The sequence below is a fragment of the Camelus bactrianus genome, chromosome 11 (assembly GCF_048773025.1).
Source record: "Camelus bactrianus isolate YW-2024 breed Bactrian camel chromosome 11, ASM4877302v1, whole genome shotgun sequence".
NCBI lineage: Eukaryota > Metazoa > Chordata > Mammalia > Artiodactyla > Camelidae > Camelus > Camelus bactrianus.
This window is the reverse complement of record NC_133549.1, coordinates 41,156,355-41,169,059: the sequence shown is the minus strand read 5'-3', so window position 1 is coordinate 41,169,059 and position 12,705 is coordinate 41,156,355. Positions and strand designations below refer to the sequence as shown.

General features: G+C 50.7%; 1 protein-coding gene across 1 annotated transcript; it reads left to right on the top strand.

Moving 5' to 3' along the window:
- Positions 1 to 4,798: 4,798 nt before the first annotated feature.
- Positions 4,799 to 10,857, top strand: KAZALD1 (Kazal type serine peptidase inhibitor domain 1). Its single transcript, XM_074373744.1, is given in 6 exon segments — positions 4,799 to 4,825; positions 4,827 to 5,337; positions 6,483 to 6,643; positions 6,727 to 6,874; positions 7,061 to 7,155; positions 9,887 to 10,857. Coding segments are annotated over 5 exon segments (942 nt in total). The 3' UTR covers positions 9,887 to 10,857.
- Positions 10,858 to 12,705: the final 1,848 nt, after the last annotated feature.

The window sequence follows — 12,705 nt, the reverse complement described above, 5'->3', positions numbered from 1 at the left end:
GAACTCTATACATGGGATAAATTTTCAATGATACACACACACACACACACACACACACACACACACACACACACATATAAAAACTAGTGAAATCTGAATTAAGCTCCATAGTTTAGTTAATAGTATTGTGGCAATGTCAATGTCTTGGTTCCGATAATTATACTATGATTATATAAAATAGTATCATTGGGGTAGGGTGAGTGAAGAGTACTTGGGGAACTTTCTGTACTATCTTGCAACTTCTATTCATGTCTAAAATTATTTCAAAATAAGGTTTTTTAAAAATCTAAGGGAAGAAATCCTGGTCATCACAGAATCTAAGGCTCTAAAATATTTATGTAATGGCTAAAACTAAAAAGACCAACATTACCAAGTGTTGGCAAGGATGTGGCACAATGGGAACTCTCATAAAGTGCTGGTGACTATGTAAATTGATACAGTCACATTGGAAAAATGGTTTGGCAGTAACTATTGTTGAATATATGCATATCACATGAAGCAGCAATTCCTTTCCTGGGTGTATCCTAATTTATATAAATTTCAAAACCAAGTAAAATTGGCATACAGGGTTAGAAGTGGTTATCTAGGGGGAAATGGAGGGATTAATGATTGGGAGGGGGCATGATAGGGGCTTCTGGAGGTGTTAACAATGCTGTATTTCTTGGCCTGGATGATGACCACATGAGTGTTCATTTTGTAATAATTAATCAAACTCCACATCTATTTCGTGCATTTTTCTCCGTGTCTTCCTTATACTTCAAAATGGAAAAAGGAAGTTAAAAACAAAGAGAACAGAAATGTAGAAAGAGTCTTAATGATTTAAACATCTTTTCTAAGCTTATCAATATAAAATGTGGTCGTCAGGTCAGATGGAGTTATGGTTTCCATCTCAAAGGTAGATGAGAAACTGGGGGTTTAGGGGGGAATTGCCTACTGTGATATAAGAAAAGTAAACAAGAAAATTTTCACCTGATTTCTTTCTACATATATTAAAGCTCATTCAGCTTGCCTTAATGCCTTGATATTACAGAGAACTCATCTTCCGGATATTCCAAATTTCATCTGGTAACATTTTTTGTAGCTAAATTATAATGCTTATCCCCCCTCCTGGCTGTCCCAACTTTCTACATTTATCTCAACATCTTAATTTACTTATAAAAATAGCTTCTACTTTTTTATTATGAAAAACAATTTTACAAAAAGAGGAATAGTGAACATTACGCTCAACCATTTGCCTCATTCCAGATTCTCTTACGGTGTTTACTGATGATATATATGATAAATATTTACACAGCTGTGATCAGTATCCAAATACTTCTCCTTTTCACTTAACCTTATTTTCCTACACATATTTTTCATTTTGACTGAGTTCATCTATTTGTCATAGTAGGTAGCTGCAAGGTATTCCTCTTAATTACCTATGATGAGCCCTTTTTTGACTTAACTGATTCTAATGCTCACAGGAAGCACAATTCCTCTATACCCATCTCTAATGGGTCAGTCCGGATCATTTGTTTCACTTCTGCTTCTTCCTTAAAGTTGCAACCATATTACTTTCACCAGATGTGTCAAACCAGGGTTCAAGAAGTGACAGGTTAGAATGGATGGGTCCTCCCAAGATGTTTCTTACCAAGTTAATGATCCTTTATGACTTGTTTCATCTTATGTTGTTCATTTGTCTAGGACCCATTTCATTCTATCATTATATTTAACAATTATCTCATGGGTTAGTGGCTGAAAGAAAGTGAAGTTATGGTAACCTGTTTACTCCAGGCTATGTATGATTCACAGTGGAAAGCAAACTACATTCTATACCTCATTCCTTCTTCAGTACAGGCATCTACAGGAAAGAGTGAGAAGGGGAAAGAGGCAGGATTATCTGATCTTCAAGAAATTTTAACTTCACCCTCCTCCTCTGAATTGAGTCTCCCTCATGTTGATGCAAAGGATGCTGCCACCTGGCTTGTCTCCTTGCAGTACTCACATCATCTGAATTAAGAGGTTCCTTTTCCCATAGTCCACCAGTTTTGCACGATCTGATCAAATCGAGTCAACATTTTCAAACTATAAATATGCAAAAATTTTGGCTACTTCTTTACTATTTATGTGACTAGATTATTACTGAATGTGTTTTGGAGCCTTAATGGATAAAGTGTCAGATGACGAGTATCTTGGGAAGTATTGAGACTTTAAAATTATATTATGCCAAAAATTCCCTTCTAACAGTATTTTTACAACATGTAGAGTTTTCCTGGAACAAATCTCTACTTAAATAACCTTGTATAGTCAACATCTTTGGTGCCCATTGTATACTCGGTCATGTTTGCGTCTCCAACCGCCTGACCACCAGAGGGCGCCGGTTCCCTGTCTATCCAGCCTTTGTCAGCGACTCCGATAATCCAGGTAAACTTGACTTTCACACTTAGGAAAAGTCTTTCACATTTAATCCACAAATATTTACCAAGAATTTACTGTGCCTCTAGGAGTGGGGCTAAGTTCACAAGATACAGTGGTGAGTTAGGCACAATTCCTAATACCAGACACTAAGAGCATAGCAAAGACTGAAAGTAAACAATCGGCTACAGTAAAGTGGGGTAAATGAAGAGTTTATAGATCTGTGGAGTTTGTTATTTAAATATTGGCTCTTGGTTTTAGAAGCCGGTAACAATTCATTAAGAGATTCCGGCTTGCTTCCGCTCTGTATCCCGGACTTCGATCTCCTCCCTCAAGGTATTTTTTAAGAAAGAGCCACACTTCTCCTTGTGTTGCTCCATTAGTCAGCTCCGCAACTTCAAGTACCACCCCCACCTCCCACCCAAACCTATTTTTTTTTCCCCAGGACTTTCTGCCGTTATCTTACTGTTCCCTTCTGCCCCGGGTCGACACTTCAGTTGCCCCCGGGACCTAGTTAGGGGCATTACCCACAACTGTCAGCCACACCTGGCTCCACCCATTCTTTTTCCGGTTTAAAACCCGCGGGCTTTTCCTGTTCTGAATTCCTACACTTCCTGTTTGATTCTCGCGACAGTTGCGAGACCTCGCGTGAAGTTTGCTTCTCTTCCCTCTTTCGCGTTTTAGAGACCAGGTGACTGTGTGCATGCCAGTGCCCATCTTAGAGCTCGTCTGTTCAGGAGTGACGTGTAGGCGGCTAGGGAACCCCTAAGTAAAAGGGCTTGGCCGAGTTCGGGTCCGGAGGGAGAGTCACTGACCGCTTCCGAGAGCTGGATTCCCGGGCCCCTAGTGCGCATGCGGAGCCGATCCCCCAGGGCGGGCCCGAGGCTGAGGCCCGGCCCCAAACTTCGAGGTTGCTTCAGAGAACCGTACTCAAGCTGTGCCTCCCGGGGCCAGGTTCTTATAGACCGAGCGTGACCAAATGTTGTCCCCTCCTTGGCTGCAAAGCTCAGTTTTTGCCCCCTACAAATTGGATTGCAGCGTGGCTTCCGTAAGCCGCTTGGAGCAGGCCGGGGCGGGGCCTGGCAGACCACCGGTAACGCAGGCGGACCTCCAGGAATGTTCTCCTCCCCGCCCCCAGCCCAAAGTGCCACGGTGGCGCTGGTGGCCGTCGCGAGACCGAATGTCTCCGGCCCTGCCAGCTTCACAACCACAACCTGTAATTCTGACTCGGAGCGAGGCCGGCTGGGGAGGCGCCCCGCCCACCTCTCCCTGTGGCTGCTAGTTGGCTCAGACCTCTAATCACCCCGCTCCTAAACGGGTTGAAGCACCTGCCGGATGTGGGGAGGGAGGAGGAGGAGGCCACATGTGAGGAGGCAGATGTAAGTGCCGAGACAAGGTCGGCGCCTTGGTGGGGAAGCGGAATGGACAAACCTGCAATCGCCCCTGGGAAGCCGGCCCTGGGATGCGGGGAGACGATGATGGTTGGCCTTGCCCTCCAGGAGCACTCAACTTGGCACCCGAGCACCTACCTGCCGCCCGTTATGCAGCTGCTCTAGCGGATGGGACTGTAGAGTCAGATGGGACTGGGCCTAGCCTTTCAGTCAACTCTTGAAGCTTCCCAGCCACCCCGAATCCTCATCCCTACTTCTAACCCTCACTCCACCCTGTCTCTAGTCCTTTCCAACTTGGGTGTCCGGTTACTGCTCTTCTGTTCTTACTGTGACTTTGGCCCAGGCTAGGGGGAAATGGCTCAGGAGGGTCCCGTGCGGCTGCATAAAATTGGCAGCTTCAGAAACAGGGAGGAGGTGGGGTGTGAGACGTCGAGGGGCGGGGAGAGGAGGCGGAGGAGCTGCTCTCTGAGTGCAAGTCCGTGGACTCTCAGAGATCCTCAGGTCGGAGCAGAGGTGGCCAGCAGGCCCACAAAATTTCTTTCCACTGCCAGTTTTTTCGGACCGGAGTCACAGCTGTTCTGAAGGGCTTAATCCCGGCCACTAGGTGAGCTCTCTGGGCCCCAAGCCATCACCCCCCACCCCCACCCCCCACACAAACACCTTATTCCCTTTCTACCCTTATTAACAACTCCTTACTTCTCCTGAGGCCACCATCCCCATCTGCCTCTAGGCCAGGAAGCTTCAGAGTTGGATGGTGATGGTGGTTGGTGGTGGGGGGTGTGTGTGTGTGTCTGAACTTTATCACCCCCTCCTCTCACCTCTCTCCAAACTCCAAGACCAGCCCAATCAGTTACCACCCAGTATAACTGGATGACCCCTAGAGGTCACTTTGCCTCTCTGTTGAGGGTCTATTTGACTCCCAGGTAGCAGGGGAGGGGGTACGAGGAACAGTGATGTTGCTTCTGACCTCCTGATCTGGCTTCCCTCTCCGGCAGGGTGCCACGCACGCGCTGATGCCCCGAGTGCTCGCAGGGCTTCCAGCTAATCATGCCACAGCCGCCCGCAGCTGCCTTGGTGCTGCCCCTGCTGCTGCTACTGATGGTAGTGCAGACGCCGCCCCTGCCTGGCGCGCGGGCGTCCTCGGGCCCTGATTACCTGCGACGCGGCTGGCTGCGGCTGCTGGCGGAGGGCGAGGGCTGCGCTCCCTGCCGGCCAGAAGAGTGTGCCGCGCCGCGGGGCTGCCTGGCCGGCCGGGTGCGCAATGCGTGCGGCTGCTGTTGGGAATGCGCCAACCTCGAGGGCCAGCTCTGCGACCTGGACCCCAGCGCCCACTTCTACGGGCGCTGCGGCGAGCAGCTTGAGTGCCGGTTGGACGCAGGCGGCGACCTGAGCCGCGGAGAGGTGCCGGAGCCTCTGTGCGCCTGCCGCTCGCAGCGCCCGCTCTGCGGTTCAGACGGCCGCACCTACGCGCAGATCTGCCGCCTGCAGGAGGCGGCCCGCGCTCGACCGGACGCCAACCTCACCGTGGCGCACCCAGGGCCCTGCGAATCGGGTACGCGTGGCCCGGGGCCCTGACCGCCGGCACTTGGGGTTCCCCAAGGCATTGCTCCCCGACCCCCAGCTGCACTGGTCTTTGGCCAGCGGAGCGGGAAAAGATCAGGCCAGGAAATCTGCTGTCAGGGTTGGTATGCAAGGGCCACAGCCTGAAGGTGCGGGTCCTAAGCCTTGTCGATAAACTTCGTGCTCTGAGGCGCGTGAAAGCTCTAGACCTGGTTGGCAGAGACCAACTCTCTGAGGGAGCAGGCGCATAGCTGACGCTTGGCTTCAAAATTGATCGAGTGAAGAGATTCTCAGACTTTGCCCAGACCGCTGGAATCCAGACAGGGAGACGGGTTCCTGTGAGATGCAATCAGGTTTCGTTTGGGCAGCGGCTTCATAGGGCAAGTAGAGCAAGAGCCTAGTTAATCCAGTCTCCCCCCCTCTCTCCGTGTCCCCCACCTTCTTCTGCGTTTAGGGATTAATGAAGGAAGGGGCTCTTCTAACTCCCCTCCCTCCCTCATCCCAGGGGGTTGAGGGCCACTGAAGTCTCAACTTTTCTTTGGCAGCTTTAGTAGCTTTCACTTCCTGAGCCCCTTTGAGGGGTCTGGCTTGCTGAAGTTGCGAGGAAAACAAACACCCTGCAGGGGTCCCAAAACTTTCCCCCACAGCTAGGCTTTCTGCCCACTGCCCAGATCGGTTTCAGGGTCTCTGCCTTGGCCACATGATCCCCACTGAGGATGGGGTGGGGAAAGTGCTGCTCTTCAGGCCTTTGGCAACTGTACTTGGTTGCAGAAGGGGGAGGATGGGGTGGGAGAGGGAGGTGTTGATTACAAGTACAGCAGGATAGGGGCCTAGAGGGTGGAATGAGGACAGGGGAGCAATCAGGGACAGAGTGTGGCTGTCAAGCTGAAGTGTGGGTCTCAATGCTTGTTTGTGCATCTTATCTACCTGTACATTTCCATCTCTGCATTCCTACCCTTGTGTGTACCTGCATCTTTGTATATATCTGTGTATATGTGCCTTGTCCTGTTTATGGATGTTTATTTACCTCCATATATATTATGTTCCTTCACAAACATGTTCACAATGGTTTGTCTATGGGGCCTTGCTGGGCTGGATATGTCATCCTGTTCTCAGGCCTCCCACCTCCATCCCCAGAGCCCCAGATAGTGTTGCACCCATATGACATTTGGAATGTGACGGGGCAGGATGTGATCTTTGGCTGTGAGGTGTTTGCCTATCCCATGGCCTCCATCGAGTGGAGAAAGGATGGCTTGGACATTCAGCTGCCGGGGGATGACCCCCACATCTCTGTGCAGGTAGGGGCAGGGAGCAGAGGCCTCCCCAGGGCAGCCCAAGACCCCCCCTAGAAACATGCTGCTGACTCCTCCTCTGGCTCCAGTTTAGGGGTGGACCCCAGAGATTTGAGGTGACGGGCTGGCTGCAGATTCAGGCTGTGCGTCCCAGCGATGAGGGCACCTACCGCTGCCTGGCCCACAATGCCCTAGGCCAGGTGGAGGCCTCAGCTAGCCTGACAGTGCTCACACCAGGTAAGTGGGAGCCCTGAGCTCTGGGGGCTGGGGGAATGCTAGTGGATTTGGGGCCTTGAATGTGCATCCATGTGTGTATGTACATGTGGGTGCACACACAAGCATGGCTTTCCCACAGACTGGGATACGTAGGCACTCACAGCCTTGCTTTCCTGTTCTCTCTCCTTTGTCCACGTGTGTTTGCAGAACAGCTGAACTCCACAGGCATCCCCCAGCTGTCATCCCTGTACCTGGTTCCTGAGGAGGCGGCTGAGAGTGAAGAGGGCGAAGATTACTACTAGGTCCGGAACCCTGGCCCATGGGGGTGGGTGACTGGGGATAGTTTTCATCCCTGCTCTTGAAAAAAAACTGGAATAGGGGAGCAGAGCCCCTTCACTGATTACTTTAATGCCCTGAAGTAGGGAAGATGTGGCAGTGGGTGGGAGGGACCAAAGTTGGAGGAGGGTAATGAGAGAAGCTGAGACTAGGGGAGGTGGGATGCAGAGGAGCCCATGCAGGAGATGCTCTGGCCAGGACAGTCTCCTGAGTAGATCAGCCAGGAGGAAGGCAACAGCTGCCTGCTGGTCTTTAGCCAGGTGGGGGTTGGGGGGAGCAGAGCAGACACAAAGGGGTGCAGACACCAGGATCCTCCACTTCTTTCTGGCAGCATTTGCTCCAGCCCTGCTCAGCCAGTCTTTAAAGTGCTCTTCTTCACAGATCCTGCTGTTATTTTCCTAGTTGCCAATCTTTGTCTAACCTCAACTTACCCTTCCTCAAACTCACCTTCTTGAGATTTTCTCTTTCCTAAGTCCAAATTGTACTTACTAAGGTCCTCTTTACTGTTTGCCATCTGCTGTCCAGGAGAGCACGATGGAGCATGATTTAGTTCAGTGCAGTAAGATGGACATTTGGTCATGCCTAATTTCTCCTGTCCTTTTGGAAACTCCATGAGGGCAGCGCCATATCTTATACCACTCTGTATTGGACAATGCCTAGCACAGGACTAGGCACAGTAGGCACACAATAAAGATTTATGAACAAGCTGAGATGCAGATGGTTCATGCAGATTTGCACATGAAGACTGCGTTTTTCTGGGAGGCCTCCCAGGGTAGTAGGACTCTGGCTTCCAGAAGCGTGTCTCTAAGCACATGCCTGCCAGATGTAGAGGAAGCTTACACTGGGGCCTGGCCCACCCTCTAGGGTGGAAGGCTGGAGCCATCTGGTTGGAGGGAGGGTAACCTCCTGGTCTGCACTCCACTGGGGCGGGTCTAAAGATAGATCGCCTGCCCCTCTGTCCCCTCCCCAGGCAGAGTGAGGAACCAGGTCTATGTGGGTAGGACCCAGATTGAAAGCATAAACTGGAAGGAGGGAGAAGTTCAGTCACATGTATGGGCTGCACCCTAGATTCCCCTACCAACACACCCATTTTCCCGCTGAACCCAGAAAAAGTCATAGTAAGCTTGTTTCCTTATCTGTCCCAACTGTGCCATGCCCTACCTGGCTGGAGGTCCCTCATGGAGACGTGCCTTTCACTCCGGAAATCTCTCTCCACACTCTCCTTACCTAGCCCAGGAACACTGATGAGACACAGTGTTTATTGACTGAAAGAGAAAATGAAAGCTTAAGTTCGTGAAGCCAAGACCCTGTATGTGAATGTCATTGGCCTCCTATGCGCCTGGGCTCCGCCCAGAGCCTGGCGCCACAACAGGAGAAGTCACATTTGGCTCAGTGTCTGAGCTTGTCTTCTGGGGCCCAAAGCAGGGAGCTCAGCCTCTTGGGAGGGGCGTGGTCCGGAGCCCCAACACAAGGGCTTGAACGTCTCTCCTGCGGAACCTTAGGGCTCCCCCTGGGATAAGGTAAAAGACAACTTTCAGTGCCAAGTCCTGGCTGGAGTCTGGCGTCTCCAGGAGCTGGGTTCAACAGCTTGAGCGGGTTGGATACTTGGGATGAATCCTAAGTCGACTGAGAAAGTAGAAATAGGGATGTGAGCGGTGTGGCATGGGTAGGGAGGTTGTGCTGTTCAGCGTCTGGACCAGAAAGAGGTCTGCTCCGCGCCGAAAGAGGGGACGAGGCTGTGGGTACCGTGGGCAGCAAGACTGTCGTCCCTGGTTTATTCTTCGCCGGCGACTACCGCCCAGCTGGGCTCCAAAGGCGCCCCCTGGCGGGCTTATCGAGTGCAGGCTCCACTCGATCCTAGAGGGTCACACGCGTCTCTCAGAACCCGTACTCTTCAATCGCTTTTCCAACTTTGTAGGATGTTCAGGTGCAGCCTCCTCATAGCCCCAGTTTCCCCCTCTGCAGCCCCTCTGGTTCAGGCCCCACAGCCTGGAATAGGAGGAACCCCTGCTGTGCCATCCCCCACCCCGCCTCACATCCCTCCTCTGCTCTAGCAGACGGACTTTAATAACATCTCTGGAAAGTGACACGCGATTTATTATTAAAGTAATGCGGGGACTAGAAAGGTTTAATAAACGCGCTGCGATGCCGAGGATTATTCACCGCAAATAAATGAGAACGCGGGCGGCGTTTTAATAAATAATTTCCTACCGCTCCCGGGGGAGGAGAGGGGAGAGGGAGGAGGAAGCCAAGCCTCTGCCAGAACTCCCGACTTCGCCTCTCCGTAGGTTTCCAAGTCTTCCTCGGGTTTTTCGTCCTGGGTTGCTCACACCCGACAGGAGAGCTTTCAGGAGAAAGCTCTCCTGAAAGTGGTCCAGGTCTGGAGGCAGATGAGGCTCTGTCTCATCCTACTTCTTCCATCTCGGGGTTTTAAGATGAGCCAATGTGCTTCCTTCCGGCTCTGAACCAGTGGTCCGGAGCAAGACCGAATGGGGCAAGAAGAATTAACTGCGACCAGCCCTTCCCAGGCCGAGGGTACTAAATCCTAGCCAGGGCCTGGTCATTCTCCTCCTCGCTTTTGGCTCACCTAGGCTGGGCCCAGGGCAGGATGTGGGGAGTACACCGAAGGGGGCTGTGTGTACAGGTGCATAGATGCCACATGTGTTCAAATGATTCTGACTCCAACTCCCTCCTCAGGCTGTCTGGGGGAATAGGGCCACCGAATCTGGTTGTTCGTTACTATGAAGGCTCCAAAGGTCCTTGAGCCATGCTGGTCTGAACTGAGGGAGTCCAGGTGAAGCCCATACCCTGGCTGGATGGTGAACCAGAGTGGATTGAAGGGCTGAGCAGAACTGGAATCCCAAGGAGAGTCTGCTTCCCTAACAGAAGTCTGGAGGCCCAAGAGGATGAACCTGATTTCAGACAGGGCCGAGACTGCAGACTTTGGGGACCAAGGACTAGTCCACTGTGCTCATGGATAGCAGCAGGAGGGTAAGAGCCTGGGGTACATCGGCTCCCCGAGTTTTATACCTTGGAGACAACATCTCTGGCAACATATCTGGCAACACTTGGGAGCGGAGGAAGTAGTGAAAGAGTGCCATCTGGTGGATATTTCTGGTTGTGGCCGCCAGACCTGGGTTAGGGACCTTGAGACAGTTAAAGTGACTGGAAAACTGAGTAAAAATGTGCTTGGATTTGTATTCATTTATGTATGTGAAGGTGCACATGTATATGTTGTAGGTATGTGATATCTGTTTGTGATATCTATATGTAATATCTATATGCTCATAGTAATGTGTGTGTCTACATGCACTGTAAATGACATGATGTATACCTGTATGTGTGTACATCACAATATATGTAATGTGTGTGGATTATCTAAATGTATATATACGTATGTAGATAACCATGTAGGTGCATATTTTTGTGTACATAAGCACTGTATATATGGATGTGTTGTTATATGTGTACATAGCTGTGTGTGTACATTTATTTGCAAGTACCTATTTCATTATGTGCCGTTCTTTCAACAGATATTTCTTATGTGCCAACACTGTTGTAGGGGCTGGAAATACATCACAGAAAAACACACTGTCCTTGCCCTCATGGTGCTTACACTCTGTTCTAAGATGTGCATGTGAATTAATTATATTCATGTATATTTACAGGATTATGTGTGTATAGATGTGTAACTCTGTTTATATATGTATGTGTGAGGTGTAGACAGGCTTAAATATTCTGGCAGACTTGGGGATTCCCTGTTTTTTTGCTTAAAAGCTCAGGTCCTGTCACCTAGGACTGTAAGTGTGTAGGCAGCTGCAGACAGAGGGAAAGAGGCTGGAGACATAGGCCAGTTACCTCCTAGGATATGTTTTGGTTATTTCCCCAGCCCTCTGAATGACTAGGTCTTTCTAAATAGGGAACAGCTATGTAAATCCACTTAGAATGATGGAATGTTAAAGAAGATCAAGTCTCATCTCTCTGCTCAAAGCAAAGCACCTTAGGAGGGAGGATGATGGGCTGGGGATGGGTTGAAATAGAGTCTAGGGGGCTAGGAGTAGGAATAGGTTCTTGGAGGGCAGCGATGGGGACATTTAGACACTGTAAGAGATCCAGTCAGGGAGGCTGTGATGGAAGCTGTGGGACTCAGTTGCAGATAATGGGGGTGGTTTGAGAACTCATGGGGTAGGGATGAGCTGGTGAATAGAGAAGGGGCCTGAGGGAAGTAATGAGGTCAGGATCAGGGATGGAGTCGGGGGTGCAGATATAGAGGCTCTGGTGGCAGGGTGACAGATCTTGGCACAGAATTTGGAGGCCAGCTCGGATGGAGTCATCCCTCCCTTTCTCCCACCCCTCCCTTCCCGGTGCTGGGCCCCTAGTGTTCTTCTGTAGTCCTCTCTCCTCAAGCTGGGTCCCAAGTATGCTGGGGGCAGAGGAGAAGAGGTTAGGCTCCAGGGCTTGGCCTGGCTTAGGTGACGCACTGGTGGGGGAGGTGAGGCAGAGCTTATAGCACCACTGTCCCATGAAGCCTCGTCCCAGCTACTGGGTCACTGCCTGCCCAGCTGCCATCACCAGCTTCTAGTTCAGGCTCAGCCCAGGGGGTTCAAACAACGGTGACCTGGAAAAGGTCACAGAACATCCTCTCCCCTCACCACACACACATTCCTGGGACTGACTTGGGAAAGGTGCTTCTAAATCATCCCTTCCTTCCCTCCTTTTGCTAGATGTTTTCCCTACACAGTCAAGGCCAGAAGGCTTCAGGTGACATCCTCACTCTTGGTCTGTCCCCTTCCTTCTCAACCTCCTGTGCTGGACTGCTTGATCCTAAAGTCAGGGTTTCAGTCCCTTCATTGCCTCTCCTCCCCTCCTTCAGTCCCTCTTTTCTTCCCAGGATTGAGATCTTAGGTCCCTGGGCTGTGACCTCACTGGTTGGGGGTGTGGGGGAGTGGTTGCAGACACAGGTAAATTCCTGGCCTGGCTTTATTTTCAATATTTTCTCTGCCATGTTGGCAACTGAAAGCTTTCTGAACACAGTGAACAGTTATGAAAATCAGTTTTGGTGACAAATGTTACCCCCAAATCAAGTTTCACCCTTACTCCTTGGTAGGCAGTGCACGATGGGAGGCAGGATGGACTTGAGGGTACTGAAATGGGGTCTAGTGTCCCCTGGGAGAAAAGACAGAGTCTCTATGAGAAGTGATGAGGCCTCCCAGGATGAGAGTTGAGCACTCCAGGGACAATTGCCTCCTGCCTCCCGCCAGCCTCCCACCCCTACCCCAGATCACTGGAGCAGGGCCAGAGAAGGTCCTACAGGCCTTCTGGATTTATCTGGCCCTCACAGGGACCCAGGTTCTAACTCTGGCTTCCCATGCCCACTGTGTGAACTGGTCAGAAGGGGTTAAATTCTGGAGGCAGTAGTGGGTATCTCTAGAGGAAGTGGTCTCTGAAGATGAAGGTCTTTGGGAGCAGAACTGGGGCTCTGAGATCAAGACTAGGCTGGCGAGGAGACATGAAGT